Consider the following 13,066-nt stretch of genomic DNA (forward strand, 5'->3'; position numbering starts at 1 on the left):
AGACTCTGGGAATTGAGTCTAATAGCTTGGGAGAAGAAACTGTTACACAGTCTGTAGTCATGAGAGACCGAATGCTTTGGTACCTTTTGCCAGATGGCAGGAGGGACAGGAGTTTGTATGAGGGGTGCGTTGGGTCCTTCACAATGCTGTTAGCTTTGCGGATGCAGCATGTTGTGTAAATGTCTGTAATGGCGGGAAGAGAGGCCCCAATGATCCCTTCAGCTGACCTCACTATCAGCTGCAGGGTCTTATGATCCGAGATGGTGCAATTTCCAAACCACGCAGCTGCTCAGGATGCTCTTGCTACATCCTCTGTAGAATGTGGTGAGGATGGGAGGTGGGAGATGGACTTTTCTCAGCTTTCACAGAAAGTAGAGACGCTGCTGGGCTTTCTTGGCTATGGAGCTGGTGTTGAGGGACCAGGTAAAATTCTCCGCCAGGTGAACATCAAGAAATTTGGTGCTCTTGACATTCTCTACGGAGGAGCTGTTGATGGTCAATGGAGAGTGGTTGCTCCATGCTCTCCTGAAGTCAACAGCCATTTCTTTTGTTCACATTCAGAGACAGGTTGCTGGCTCTGCACCAGTCCGTTAGCCGCTGCACCTCTTCTCTCTATGCTGACTCATCCTTGCAGATGAGACCCACCACGGTCGTGTCATTGGCGAACTTGATGATGTAATTCAAGCTGTGTATTGCTGCACAGTTGTGGGTCAGCAGAGTGAACAGCAGTGGACTGAGACACAGCCCTGGGGGGGCCCCCTGTGCTCAGTGTGATGGTGTTGCAGATGCTGCCTCCGATCCGGACTGACTGAGGTCTCCCAGTCAGGAAGTCTAGGATCCAGTTGCAGAGGGAGGTGTTCAGGCCCAGCAGGCTCAGCTTTTCAATCTTGTGGAAGGTGTGCCATCCTCATTACTGTCAGGCACTCCTTAGAGATCTTTATATCCTCTTTAATCATGGGCAAAGTCCTAGAGGACTGGGAAATAGATAATGCTGTTCCTTTGTTAAAGAATGTTGAAGCACAAATCAGGAAATTGTGGAGTAGTGAGCCTTTTATCAATAGTAGGGAAATTATTGGAGAAGGTCTTGGGGACACTTACCCACTTCTGGAAAAGATTGGGCTTTTTAGTGATGGTCATTGTGGCTTTGTATGGGGGAGATCATATCATACAAACTTTATTGAGCTTTCTTTCTGATTAGTAAGTTTGCAGATGACAAAAAAATTGGATGAGTTGCAGGTAGTAAGGAAGTTGTCAAAAATACATGAAGCTGGATATAGATAATTTGAAAATGTGAGCAGAGAAATGGTAGATAGAATTTAATCCAGACAAGTGTGAAGCATTGCATTGGGGAGATCAAATAAGTATATAGCAAACAACAGGACCCTTAGGACCATTGATGTTCAAAAGGGATCATTGGGTGCAAGAGCCAACATAGATAGGGTGGTATAGAAGGCATATATATTTGCGTTTATAAGTCAGGGCTTCGTGAATACAATTTGGCAAGTACTATTTCAGCTTTGTAAAACTTTGGTTATGCTGCTTGAAGTTTTGATGGAATGTGCAGCATCCTGGTGAACATTCACCAGGATGCTGCCTAGATTAGATCATTTCAGCTGTGGGGTGAATTGTTCTGTCTGTTGTGTTGGAGATTGAGAGGTGACCTGATAAAATGGTGTTGCCTGGTATACACTTTCAGGAAAGGTGGTAGAAACAAATACAGTAACAACATTTAATAGGCATCCAGACAGGCACATGAGCAGGCAGGGGATTCAAAATACATTTATTATCAAAGTACTTTATGCATACAGTATACAACCCTGTGATTTGTCTTCCTTCAGATAGCCATGAAACAAAAAAAATTGGAATCCATTCAAAGAAAAACCTCAGAGCTACACCCCCCCCCCCCACTCAATGAGTGGAAAAAAATCATGCAAATGATAAAAAAAAAACAAAGACACAATATAAAACACAAAATCAAAAGAGTCCAAGAAAGTTCAGTTTATCTTAATTCTAGTTCAGTCTAGCTCTGTGTCAATAAGGTGCATCACTGCTAGGTATGGAAGCTGGACTGTGGCCCACACGAATGCTCTGCATCAGGTAGTCAAAAATGCCCAATTGATAACTGGTGGCATCAGCCTACCTGGCATCAAGGATGTGTACAGTGGATTCTGGTTAATTTGGTCATTGGCTAATTAGGGCAGCCACTTATTTGAAACAACTCTTACAGAACAAAAACTAATCAAGAAGTGTCTGGAATTTGGGATTCTATGCTGCTTTGTTGGGACAGGAGATTGTTGCCAAACAGTTTCTAACTGGTGTCAGTCACGTGCACTTGTGTGGCTGTTAAACACCACAGTGTGAAACTTTTAAATAGTGTCAATTCCATGTGTTTGTGTTCAAAAATCAGTGATTTTTGTTTTTGTCACTGATAGTTGACAAGAGATAAGAATTAGGACAATTTAGAACGGTTTTGCTAACTGCGGATTCAAGCATTCAGTCTTGGAAATGCCAGATTCAGCTGGGAAGGAAAAAAAAATATTTAATCTACCTCAAGAAGTTAGGAATTATGAAGAATTTGAAGGTTTCAACAATCATCTTGAATAGTACCTTTGATTTCCCCACTGAATACTCAGCTCTCACTTGTGGCTGCAAGTACCTGTTTGCATGTAACAGACTCAAAAACAGATACTTTCCCCAAGCAGTGAGGCTGATCAACTAACATTGACCAACTAACCTACCCCTCCATGCTCCCAGCCACCTCTACTTTTTTAATTTCCTATCAGTCACCTATGAATTGACATGTGCTAGCATCACTTTATAGACACATAATCAATCTATGTATATAGAGTAGGCTAATTCATGAATTTATACTGTATTATATTCTTTTGTGGTTTTTTGTGTGCCTCATTGGATCTAGAGTAACAATTTTTTTCATTCTCCTTTTCACTGTGTACAAGAAATGACGTTAAATAATCTTGAAGGCGTCACTGGTCTTCACATTATACAGAAGACAGATGAAATTACAGAGGTTGATCTTGGATTTGGAGGTCGATCAGTTGAGAACAAGGAATTTCATATCTTAGAAAATCTAATTTAGAAAGCTTTGTTGTCAGATCAGATCTGGCCAAGCCATAGAAAGCAGAGAAGGGAGTGGAATCCTTACAGAAAATGGGATTGAACAAGGTATACTTTTGGTAGCTGAGAGAACCTAAGTGTTTATAGTGGATGTTGGTTGCTGAATCATTATGTCAAAGTCGAGAAAGGATTAAGAAAATTTGCAGATAGGTATATCTGAAAGTGAGATTAGGGTTGAAGTTGGCAGCAAAGGTGATGAAGCATTCATGTTCTATATGAGAGCTGAAATTGGCATCAATACTGTCATCAGTATACTGGAAGAAGATTTTGTATTCTAACTGTAACTGTAACAAGTTCTTCAGTTATATCCTTTATTTAAAGTTGTGTCACTTTCATTTTAAGAAAAACCTTTACTTTTTCGGCTATTATCAATAAACTTGTGCCTGCAAAAAATTGCATTAAAATTGTTTGGCCATTTATGCTGTTTTGTGGAAGATTTTAAAACTGTGATGTACAAATGCCTTTGAGTATAATCTTGATTAAAAAATAAAACACAATACATCATGTAATTTCCTGCTAGCACTGCTGATTGTTTTTTTTTTGCCCTTCATGGAAGTTTAAGGCCAGCTAGTCAAATATACAAACTTTAGATAACCTTGCATTAAACACCACGGTGCTCTCTTCAGTTACTTGATGAGGTAACGGTAGCCTTTGGCCAGGAGCAGATGTCATCAGATGGTGCCCAACCTTCATAGAGTGTTATGACCCTTAACAACTACACTCTCCAGTTAGTAGGTCAGCGGTGGTGACCAGGTCACTGCCCATCTGCTCCTGACTTCCAGCACAGCTCCTCTCACCTGCTCCATAGCCAGCAAGAGGCTCTTTCTGCTTTCTCCCCATCCTGTAAGCTGCTTGCTCTTTTCATCAAGGCCCAGTGCAGACAGCTACCTCTATGCCAGCCTTGCCGGGAACCCTCTATATCTGACCTCAACAGGGATTGGCCATGTCTGCCATCCTTAGGTCCTGACGTGAGCCTCCCATGGTACTGAGCTCCAGCAGCATGATTTACTTGTCTTTGGTGAACCACAGTACAATGTCTGGTTGAAGTGTGGCTTGCACCACCTCTGGGAACTGCAACTTCCTCCCCACATTGGCCCTCATCTCCCATGATTTGGCATTTTGCAGCAGATTGGATTTTGGCTTCTTTGATATGACCGGTGTGGCCCTCTCATTGATGAAAATGACTGCCTTGTTTGCCTCTCTGCCAGCTGGTCTCGTTTTACACCTCTCCTGCTCTAGTGTGTCAGCTAGGGACAGCAGGAACTTGTTGCGGCGCCACCTATGCTGTCCTTGTGTTAAAGCTGTTTTGCATCCTGACAGTATCTGTGCCAGTGAACCCTGCTGACCACACAGCTTGCAGTTAGGGTCTTCTCTCAGCCCCATGTGTAGTTGCGATGGTGTAGGGTTAATGTCATACACGGACATCTAGGAGGAATGAAATGCAGAAGGGCTCCAGTTTCCAAAGCTCTGTCCAAGTGATCTTGCACTTAGGAAGATCTCATTTCATCCAGGTGCCCAATTCCACTCCTTTGATACCTGCCTTTTGTCCTCAGGTTCTGCCTGGCCCATGTCTCGTCTGTCTCTTGCCCTTGCACTCCCCCATCGTTGGAAGTGTGCAGAGCCGAGGCTTTGCCATCCCAGGCATGGGTTGCCAATGATGTCTCAATTACAGGGAGCTTATTGCCTGGTCTATGGCTGAGTTGGTTGGCCACTTTTGGCCTGATCTTGCTTGGTTTATTAATTTGTCATCATAGCCCCTCAGTGTTAACACAACAGAGAAACCCAGGATGCCACCTTTCTGGATGGATGTGTTGATAAAGTTATTACCTGTTAAGTAAGAGACCAGTCTTCTTGCAAGCACCAAGAAGAATATCTTGCACTTCACACTAAGGAGGGAGATTGTCCTAAATTAGGTGATTATAGAATCCTCTTCCTTGGGAACAAAGTACCTTTCAGCCATTTTCCAGCTTGGTGCAAATTTTGGTCCAAATTTTCCTCATTATCTTCGACAACCTCTGGAGGAGTTTTGTGTATTTCTTATATACCTTGTGGAGCATACCACTTGGTCCTGGGGTGGCAGATGACTTTTCTCTCTTGATAATATCCTGGACCACCTGTCATGTTCAGCTAAGTTACTGGAATTCTTGGCTGGAAGACTTGGATTGAATTCTAGACGCTGATTCCTACAGGGATCACTGTGTGATTCCCACAGAAATTCTTCTTCCTCCTGCTTTGAGCTGGTTAGGGTGCCAGATTTCCACTGGCTGAGAAGAGCCCTGGTGAGCCTGAATGGGTTTTTAACAAACTGCGTTCTCCTTCTCTCTTTCTCCCTCCGTCACTTTCGCAGCTGCTCCATGCTCCTGAGCTTGTGCAGCTGTTCCTGCAGTCTGCTGATTAGAACTTTGACACTTTTTTCATCAGGTAAACTAATTTTGAATTGTTTGTTCAGGTCTTTATCTCTCAGGTGGCGAATCTCCCTTTCCTTCCTGTTTGGTTGCCATCATGTTTTACGATCCCCTTTCTTCTCCATGGGGCCAAATCATTCTTTCGCAAAGTGAACACAATGACTGTGAGGGAGTTGATTTTCCTGTAGACAGGTCCTGCCAATGTAGCTACCAAGATGCAATCCAGGTTATCATCGAACTGCTTTGAAAATACATTGTCTGATGATCTAGGCCATCTGATCTTCGCTTTCCTTGAAGAATATATTAGGGGGTCAGAGGAGGCACTTATTTGGTCTCTTCTTTGGCGCTGTGGCAGCTCAGGTGTGGAGAGATCTTCAGCTCCGTGGGGTGTTTCCTGGTTCGATTTCTCCATTGTCTCACTGGATGTTGAGCCCGTACATTGCAATTGAGTCGTCTTCATTCCACATATCTTGAGGCCTTTGATGTCTTTGCAGATTTTGCCGCAAAGAGACATTGCAATGAATGGCTCCCTGGTCAGTGTTGTTTGCTTGATCCTTCTTGTTATCATATTTCCAGTCCTGGCCATTGCCTTTCTGTCTGTCCTATTGAGTCTGTCATCCTCCTCACCACCACCCCACTCCCCACCCTGGAGACTGTAGTTATTACTTACTTAGTTCATCTGTAGCTTGTATGGTGCCGTCTTGTGAGTGCTGTATTCAAGGTTACTAGCTTTGTCTGCCTGTGCCAGTCTTTCTCGGAGGTCAGCTGTCTTTCCAGTGGTACCGATCTTTCTCATTTCCCATCCAGTTTTTCCTGGAAGTCACTAGCGAACCAGATATTGCTTGCATCATACACCAGGGTGCTCTCTACAGTTAACTGATAAGGTAACCACAATGTTTGGCCGGCAGTATATAATCTTAAATTTATTGTTACATGGACATCCTTAGCAAGTAATTTATTACTCATCTGCATTCAGCCTGGTTTCATGGAACCACGTACAGAACACTATTACAAGTTAGTCACATTGAATTTCCCCATGGGGATGAATAAAGTATCTATCTATCTATCTATCTATCATTGGTCTAAGGTTGAAATTTAGCTTTCCATCTCTGAGGAGTACTAATGAATCACTTTGTAACATGCATCATTTGATAGTTCTTAACTGGTAGGGTGTAAGTTTTCTAATTTATGCTTCTGAATAAATTTCTCCCTCCTGTTAGATTTAATTTTGGGTATTTTACTACCATTGTCGTTGATGTGAAGGTTCAATGTGTGCAATAAATTTCTTTTCATCTGAGGTAAACTGATAACTTTTTTATTTCTCCATCTTGTAACTTTACTTATCAGACTATCATGTCAGATTCTGGAGTCTCATTTCAGATTATTTTTTCAGGCTCTGCATTTTACACTACATGCGCATTTATTACTTGTTTTGTAATTGCAGTTAATTAATCTCATTGAAAACAATTCAGTCGTCATCATTCAAGGTGCTACTGGTAGTGGCAAGACTACACAACTACCACAATATATTCTTGAATACTACTTAAGAAAAAATGCATTCTGCAATATTGTAGTAACACAACCACGAAAAATTGGAGCAATCAGTATTGCACGTTGGATCTGCAAAGAACGCCTTTTGTCTCTGGGAGGCTTGGTTGGGTATCAGGTATGTTGATGTTTTTGGCACTTTTTTAAAAATATTTTTGTTTTGTAATTTTATGTTGGTTGTGAAAATTTTTGGTATGTTGTATTGTGACTGTTTAAGCTAACTGACATTGAATAAGCTTTAACCTTGCACTCAATTTACCCAGATCTTGAAAACTTATTTTACTGTCCCTCTAGTCTCCTGCTGTGTGTTCTGACATACCTAGATCTCTGGTAGATTGCTAAGACTCTACTTTTGACAGGCATTGATGGCTAAAGAGGGGGAAGGGTTGAACTACATGTTTTGTTTTTTAAAAATCAAATTTTAGTAATGTTCAGAAACTTATAATCTATTAAATTGGTTTTTAATAAAAAGATAATTAAAATACAAATGCTGTAATTTTTAAACAATGAAGTGAAATAATGGTAACTTGCCCCCTTCACCTTTTTTTTGCATTCCTGTAATCATCATTGGAAATAGATTGAATCCTTCATATTGGGGAGTTCCAGGTAGGCTGGGCTCCAGTTCAGAATTGCCCTTGTATGGCTTATGGTGGTTTGTGTGATTATTTGGTTTTCAAAGATTAAGTGCTGGTAGTTTTCAGCATGGGCCTACCCCATTTTTTTAAGCAGGTGTTCACAATAATGTATTTTGTTTTGCAAAATACCAAACTAACTAATTATTGCCTAACTTTCTTATCAGTAAAAAGTACTGATTTGGGAAAAGCTCAGCTGTCACAACAAATTCTGTTTCTCAGCAACTTTTTCTGAACATTATATGACAATATACCAAATTATTTGGCATCATCTATAAGATTTTTGGATCACTCATTCAACTGTTCAAAGATTGAAAGTACATTTATTATCAGGAGTATGTAAGCAGTACACAACCCTGAAGTTAGAATTCTCCACAGACAGCCATGAAACAAAGAAAACCATGGAACCTGTTCAAAGAAAAACATCAAGCCCTTCCCCATGTGCAAAAAAACAAACACACTACGCAAATGGCAACAAAAAAAAGAGCAAAAAACAATATAAAACAAATTAAGAGTCCAGGCATATTCAATTCAGCGCAGTGTTTGTTATCTGCAGGCTGCTGCGATTCATTCATAAAGTCTCCACATTTTTATCTGCACAGTATTATCAGACTAAACCAATGTTTACACTTATTACTGAAATCTTCTCTGCAGAATTTATTATCTCTAGGCTTGGTTATTGTTCTGTATTTCAAGCTTCCCTCTACATACTATATTTCATAAAGGTGAGATCATCCAAAACTCGTTTCTTAATTTGCACTGTTATGAACCCCGTAACTGGGTTACTTACCAGCAAAGATAGAGATGTCCGTTGGAGTCTGGTGATACTATTTTTAACAGTATTTATTAGTAAAAATACACAAAATGATATCAATGCAAATATACAGATAATATACGTCGTCAATACTAAACCTAAAAGTGCGGGTATAATAATAATCAATAAGAAATAAGCTCGATCGTTGTCTAGGGGATAATGAATTGTCCGATGGAGATATAAAGTTCGTTTCAATTCACACAGGCTGCCGTCGTTTGTTTGTCGCTGTGTTGCAGTTGTTGGAGAGAGAGAGAGATAGAAGAATGGGAACAGTTACCACTATTGTTTTTGCCAACCTTCCTTTATGATTTTGATCCGTCAGTGTCTCGTTGTTGTGGCCATTCAAGTATGACCTCTCCTTTAGCTAAACCGTTCTTCCATGATGAGCCCGCCACCCAGGCAAGGGAGGACGCACACAAGCTCCCACTGGCTTTCGCTATAAAACGCTGTCACTGGATTTCTAGCGTTTCTCCTGGTGCATCTGAGGGGTGTTTCCCCAGACCTTTTATCCTCACTCACGGGGTCTCAGATGTCAATCAGGTTGGGATGATGCAATTCCTCAACCAGACCACTCTGGTTGTCCCCTGAGGGGTTTCAATGAATAGTACAGTACTCAATACACAATTCCTTCTCCAAGAGACAATAGCAGTAATCAGTGGTTCCGTTCCGCGTTTGTTAGGAGACATTCCAAACCTTGTGTATTCTGCGGTGTCTATAACAACTGCCTTTGTTGTTCCTGTGCCTCTCTCATTACTGACATGCTGTGTATCTCATTTCCTGGGTCTCAGACCCAAAATAATAGCGATCTTGCGATTCTCAAAAGGGGGGGTGGGGGGGCGGGCATTGGCAATTCTGGACCCTTCTGTCCATCAGATTTGCTCCTCATTCGTAACACCCCCATCCTAAGGATTTTTGCCACAGGTAAAAAATAACTACTACAGAGTCTTTCAGAATTTCAGAATCTAACACAATACAAGAGTTTTTTTTTTCACTACAGAGTAATACAGTTATACATTCAATTCAGCATCTAAACGGTTAGCGATTACATTGTCACTTCCTTTAATATCTTAATATCTTGTACCTTAATAAATTCCTGTAGCATCAGACTCCAATTTTAATAACCACCCATTTTTTTATTCCTTCAGCAAAACAAAAGAGTTGTGATCTTAACTTACATGTACATTACAAAAGGTTATGCAAATACTAATCTTTATTTTACTTTCAAACTTAACAGTCAATCTTCCATGGTGTTGTCTTTATTATTTACATGCTTTGTCGAAATCCCTTAAAACCGGATCCTGTTATTTAAAGTGGCATCCCGTCAACCCTCGCCCCTTTTCCAGTTAACTCTCACGTGGTTAGCTTGCTTACCAGTGGGGAATAGGCTTTTGCATGCTCCTTTCATAGGAGTTATTTTATCAACAATGTTTTCCAAACTTAGCCCATTTTCTGAACTTCCACACAATTCTTTATTTTTAAGCAAGTCATTAGTTTTATCTTCAGGACCCTTCATTCTATTAGTTTTCAGTTTAATATCTACAAGCGATCCCTCTTTGTCCAAACAACATTTCAAATTCTGCCTCTTCACAGCACACCCTTGCATAACATTAGCGAGTGGGGCACCTTTACATTCCAAATCACACTGTAATTGATTCGCAGGCACCTTGGTAACAAGCCATTGTTCCTTCAGCCTGGTTACTGCTTCTGACACCAATCTAGACTTTAAATTTTCTTCATTCAATTTAGGAACTACATTTTTCCCTTTCCCTTCAATAATAATATCCACATCACCACATTTTATCTCCTCACTAACTTTTAACACACCTTCGAACACAAACAACTGGGAGTTCTCACTTCCCACTATTACCAAGGTTAACCCTTTCTTCACTGAACCAAGTCCATCTGACCCACAAGGATTGCATTCCGTTTTAACTGAATCAAATACCTCAGACTTTTCCTGAGTTCCATTACTAGGTTCAGTATCACGTGCATCCACATCTTGAACACACTCAAACGGGACATCTGCCTCTTCCAGGCTTTCAATACCCATCCCCTTTTCAAATTCTAAGTTCCCCTGATCCTCCCAGCTATTCTCTGGGCAACTCCCTTCTGGAGTAAACTCAACCCTGCGGGCTGAAACAACCTCATCTGCTAACCCAGCAGACTCCTTCAACGTAACGGCATCCTTTTCATCTAGGACTGCCCTTATTTTATTATCAGGAACACATTTAAAATGTTCAACTTCTTCAAACAGTTCTGTCAAGCCAGACAGATCATCCATGTCCAACCCTGGACCTTCTAACAGCCTTATCTGTTTCTCATTTTTACTCTGTGCCTCTATAAATTTCCTCCTGGCTAAGGGTAGGTCTATCTCCTCTCCTTTACTCTCTTTCACCTCCCTACCCTCCGTTTTACCACCCTCTAACCCCTCTTGGTACAGGGTCGGTAAAAACATCTCAGCCAAATCGATACTGGCCTGAATTAAACTGGTCTCTTTCTCAGCTGCCTTTCTCGACATGCTGCGAGTGATCGCGCATGCGGGATAGATCTTGGAATCTAGGGGCGGGTCCTCAACACTTACAGGCTGGCTCATCAGCTTCATTGCTGACCAAACCTCACCACCAGCTAAATTGTTACCCAGAAGGACGTCCACGTCAGTTCTTGGAAATTCTGATCGCACCCCTATTTCAACTGGTCCAGATATCAGCTCACAATTTATAATGATCTTGTGCAAAGGCACAGCTTCTGTCCCTTTTCCTATGCCTCTCAAAGCTACCTCTCCCGTCTCAGGACCAAAATCTAGTACCTTACTGAGAATCAATGACTGCTCAGCTCCAGTGTCTCTTCAGATCCGCACTGGAACTGGTGTTTCTCCCTCTTTCACAGACACAGTCCCTTCTGAAATAAATTTCTCACGCCCCTCTCATATTCTATCTACCTGGGGCTTTCTCGTCGATTTACGGATCAACACAATACACCCTGTAGGGACTGCTGCTTTCCCTTTTCCTGTCTCCTTCCTCGGAGCAAAGCACTTAGATGCAATATGACCCACCTTTCCACAATTAAAACAGGTCAAGCCAGGACCCCTCCTGCCATCTTGCCTTTCTTCCTCCTTATTTTTACCACTAGCTCCCGGCTGAATCTCTGCCTCAGCCGGCGGGCTTTCTCTACCGTTCCCACGGTCTTTCTGGTAACTCTTATTCAAGGAAAACTTTGTCTTGTGGGTTAGGGCATATTCATCTGCGAACCTGCAAATTCGGATATGGACTTATTCGGCTTCTCGTTCAAATACATCCGGATATCATCCAAAATACAACCTTTAAATTCCTTAATCAGAATTAACTCCCTTAAATGCCAAAAATCTTCTTCCACCATTTGTGCTGCACGCCAGCGATCCAAGAGCACACCCTTCTCATAGGGAAACTCTGCATATGTCTGATTTCACCCTTTCTTTAAATTTCTGAACTTTTGTCAATAGGCCTCAGGTACCAATTCGTAGGCCCGAAGAATGGCCTGTTTTACTTCCTCGTAATTCTCATACTCCTCCTCCTCCACAGACAACACCACATATGCTCGTTGTGCCTTCCCTTTTAACACACTTTGTAACAACGCCACCCACTGATCTCTGGGCCACTTCTGACTCACTGCCACCTTTTCAAAATGCAAGAAATAACTATCAACATCCGCCTCCTCGAACGGAGGTACTAACCTAAACTCCCTACTAACATTAAACCTCTCCTCTCGGTCTGGCCCTTGAGCTTTTCGCTCTTGCCTTAACTTCTCCATGTCCAGCTCATGTTTCCTCTGTTTCTCCTTCTCCTCATACTCCCTCTGTTTTTCAGCTCTTTCCTTCTCCCTTTTCACCTCTAACTCCTTTAGCTGGAGCTCATACTCCCTTTTCCTCTGTTCCGCGTCCAGCCTCAATTTCTCCAACTCTAACTGAGCCGTCCCACTAGCTGGTACCTTTTCAGGGATATTTTCCAATACCTCAGCCGAAAACACATTCTTCTCAATATAATACTGAGTTATGGCCCTCCGCACCTCCCACTTTTTCATTGACAACCTCACCTCTGCGAGATTTAGTCCTTTTGCAGTATTTATGAAGTCCGACTTTGTGGCAGCCTCTAGCGCCTCCGGAGTCGGGTTTTTTATAAATTCGTCTACGTCCATCTTTGCTGGTTTCCCGTCTGGCTACCCGTGCAACCAGATCCAAGTCTGGACTTAAAAGCCAGATTTACTGGCCCTCCAATTTGGTATCAAATCCCGAGACGAGGCACACGAGCTCCACTGGCTTTCGCTATAAAATGCTGTCACTGGATTTCTAGTGTTTCTCCTGGTGCGTCTGAGGGGTGTTTCCCCAGACCCTCCTTTTATCCTCACTCACGGGGTCTCAGATGTCAATCAGGTTGGGATGATGCAATTTCTCAACCAGACCACTCTGGTTGTCCCCGAGGGGTTTCAATGAATAGTACAGTACTCAATACACAATTCCTTCTCCAAGGGACAATAGCAGTAATCAGTGGTTCCGTTCC

General features: G+C 42.0%; 1 protein-coding gene across 6 annotated transcripts in view; it reads left to right on the forward strand.

Moving 5' to 3' along the window:
* The window catches only part of tdrd9 (tudor domain containing 9), a 150,930-nt gene that overhangs the window by 23,331 nt on the left and 114,533 nt on the right, over window positions 1-13,066 (forward strand). For all 6 annotated transcript variants that reach the window (XM_073039764.1, XM_073039766.1, XM_073039768.1 and 3 more), the window contains one exon: window positions 6,985-7,206. In XM_073039764.1, coding sequence (XP_072895865.1) covers window positions 6,985-7,206 — 222 coding nt within the window. The remainder of the gene's footprint in view (window positions 1-6,984; window positions 7,207-13,066) is intronic.

Source organism: Hemitrygon akajei, chromosome 3 (assembly GCF_048418815.1).
Source record: "Hemitrygon akajei chromosome 3, sHemAka1.3, whole genome shotgun sequence".
Classification (NCBI taxonomy): Eukaryota; Metazoa; Chordata; class Chondrichthyes; order Myliobatiformes; family Dasyatidae; genus Hemitrygon; species Hemitrygon akajei.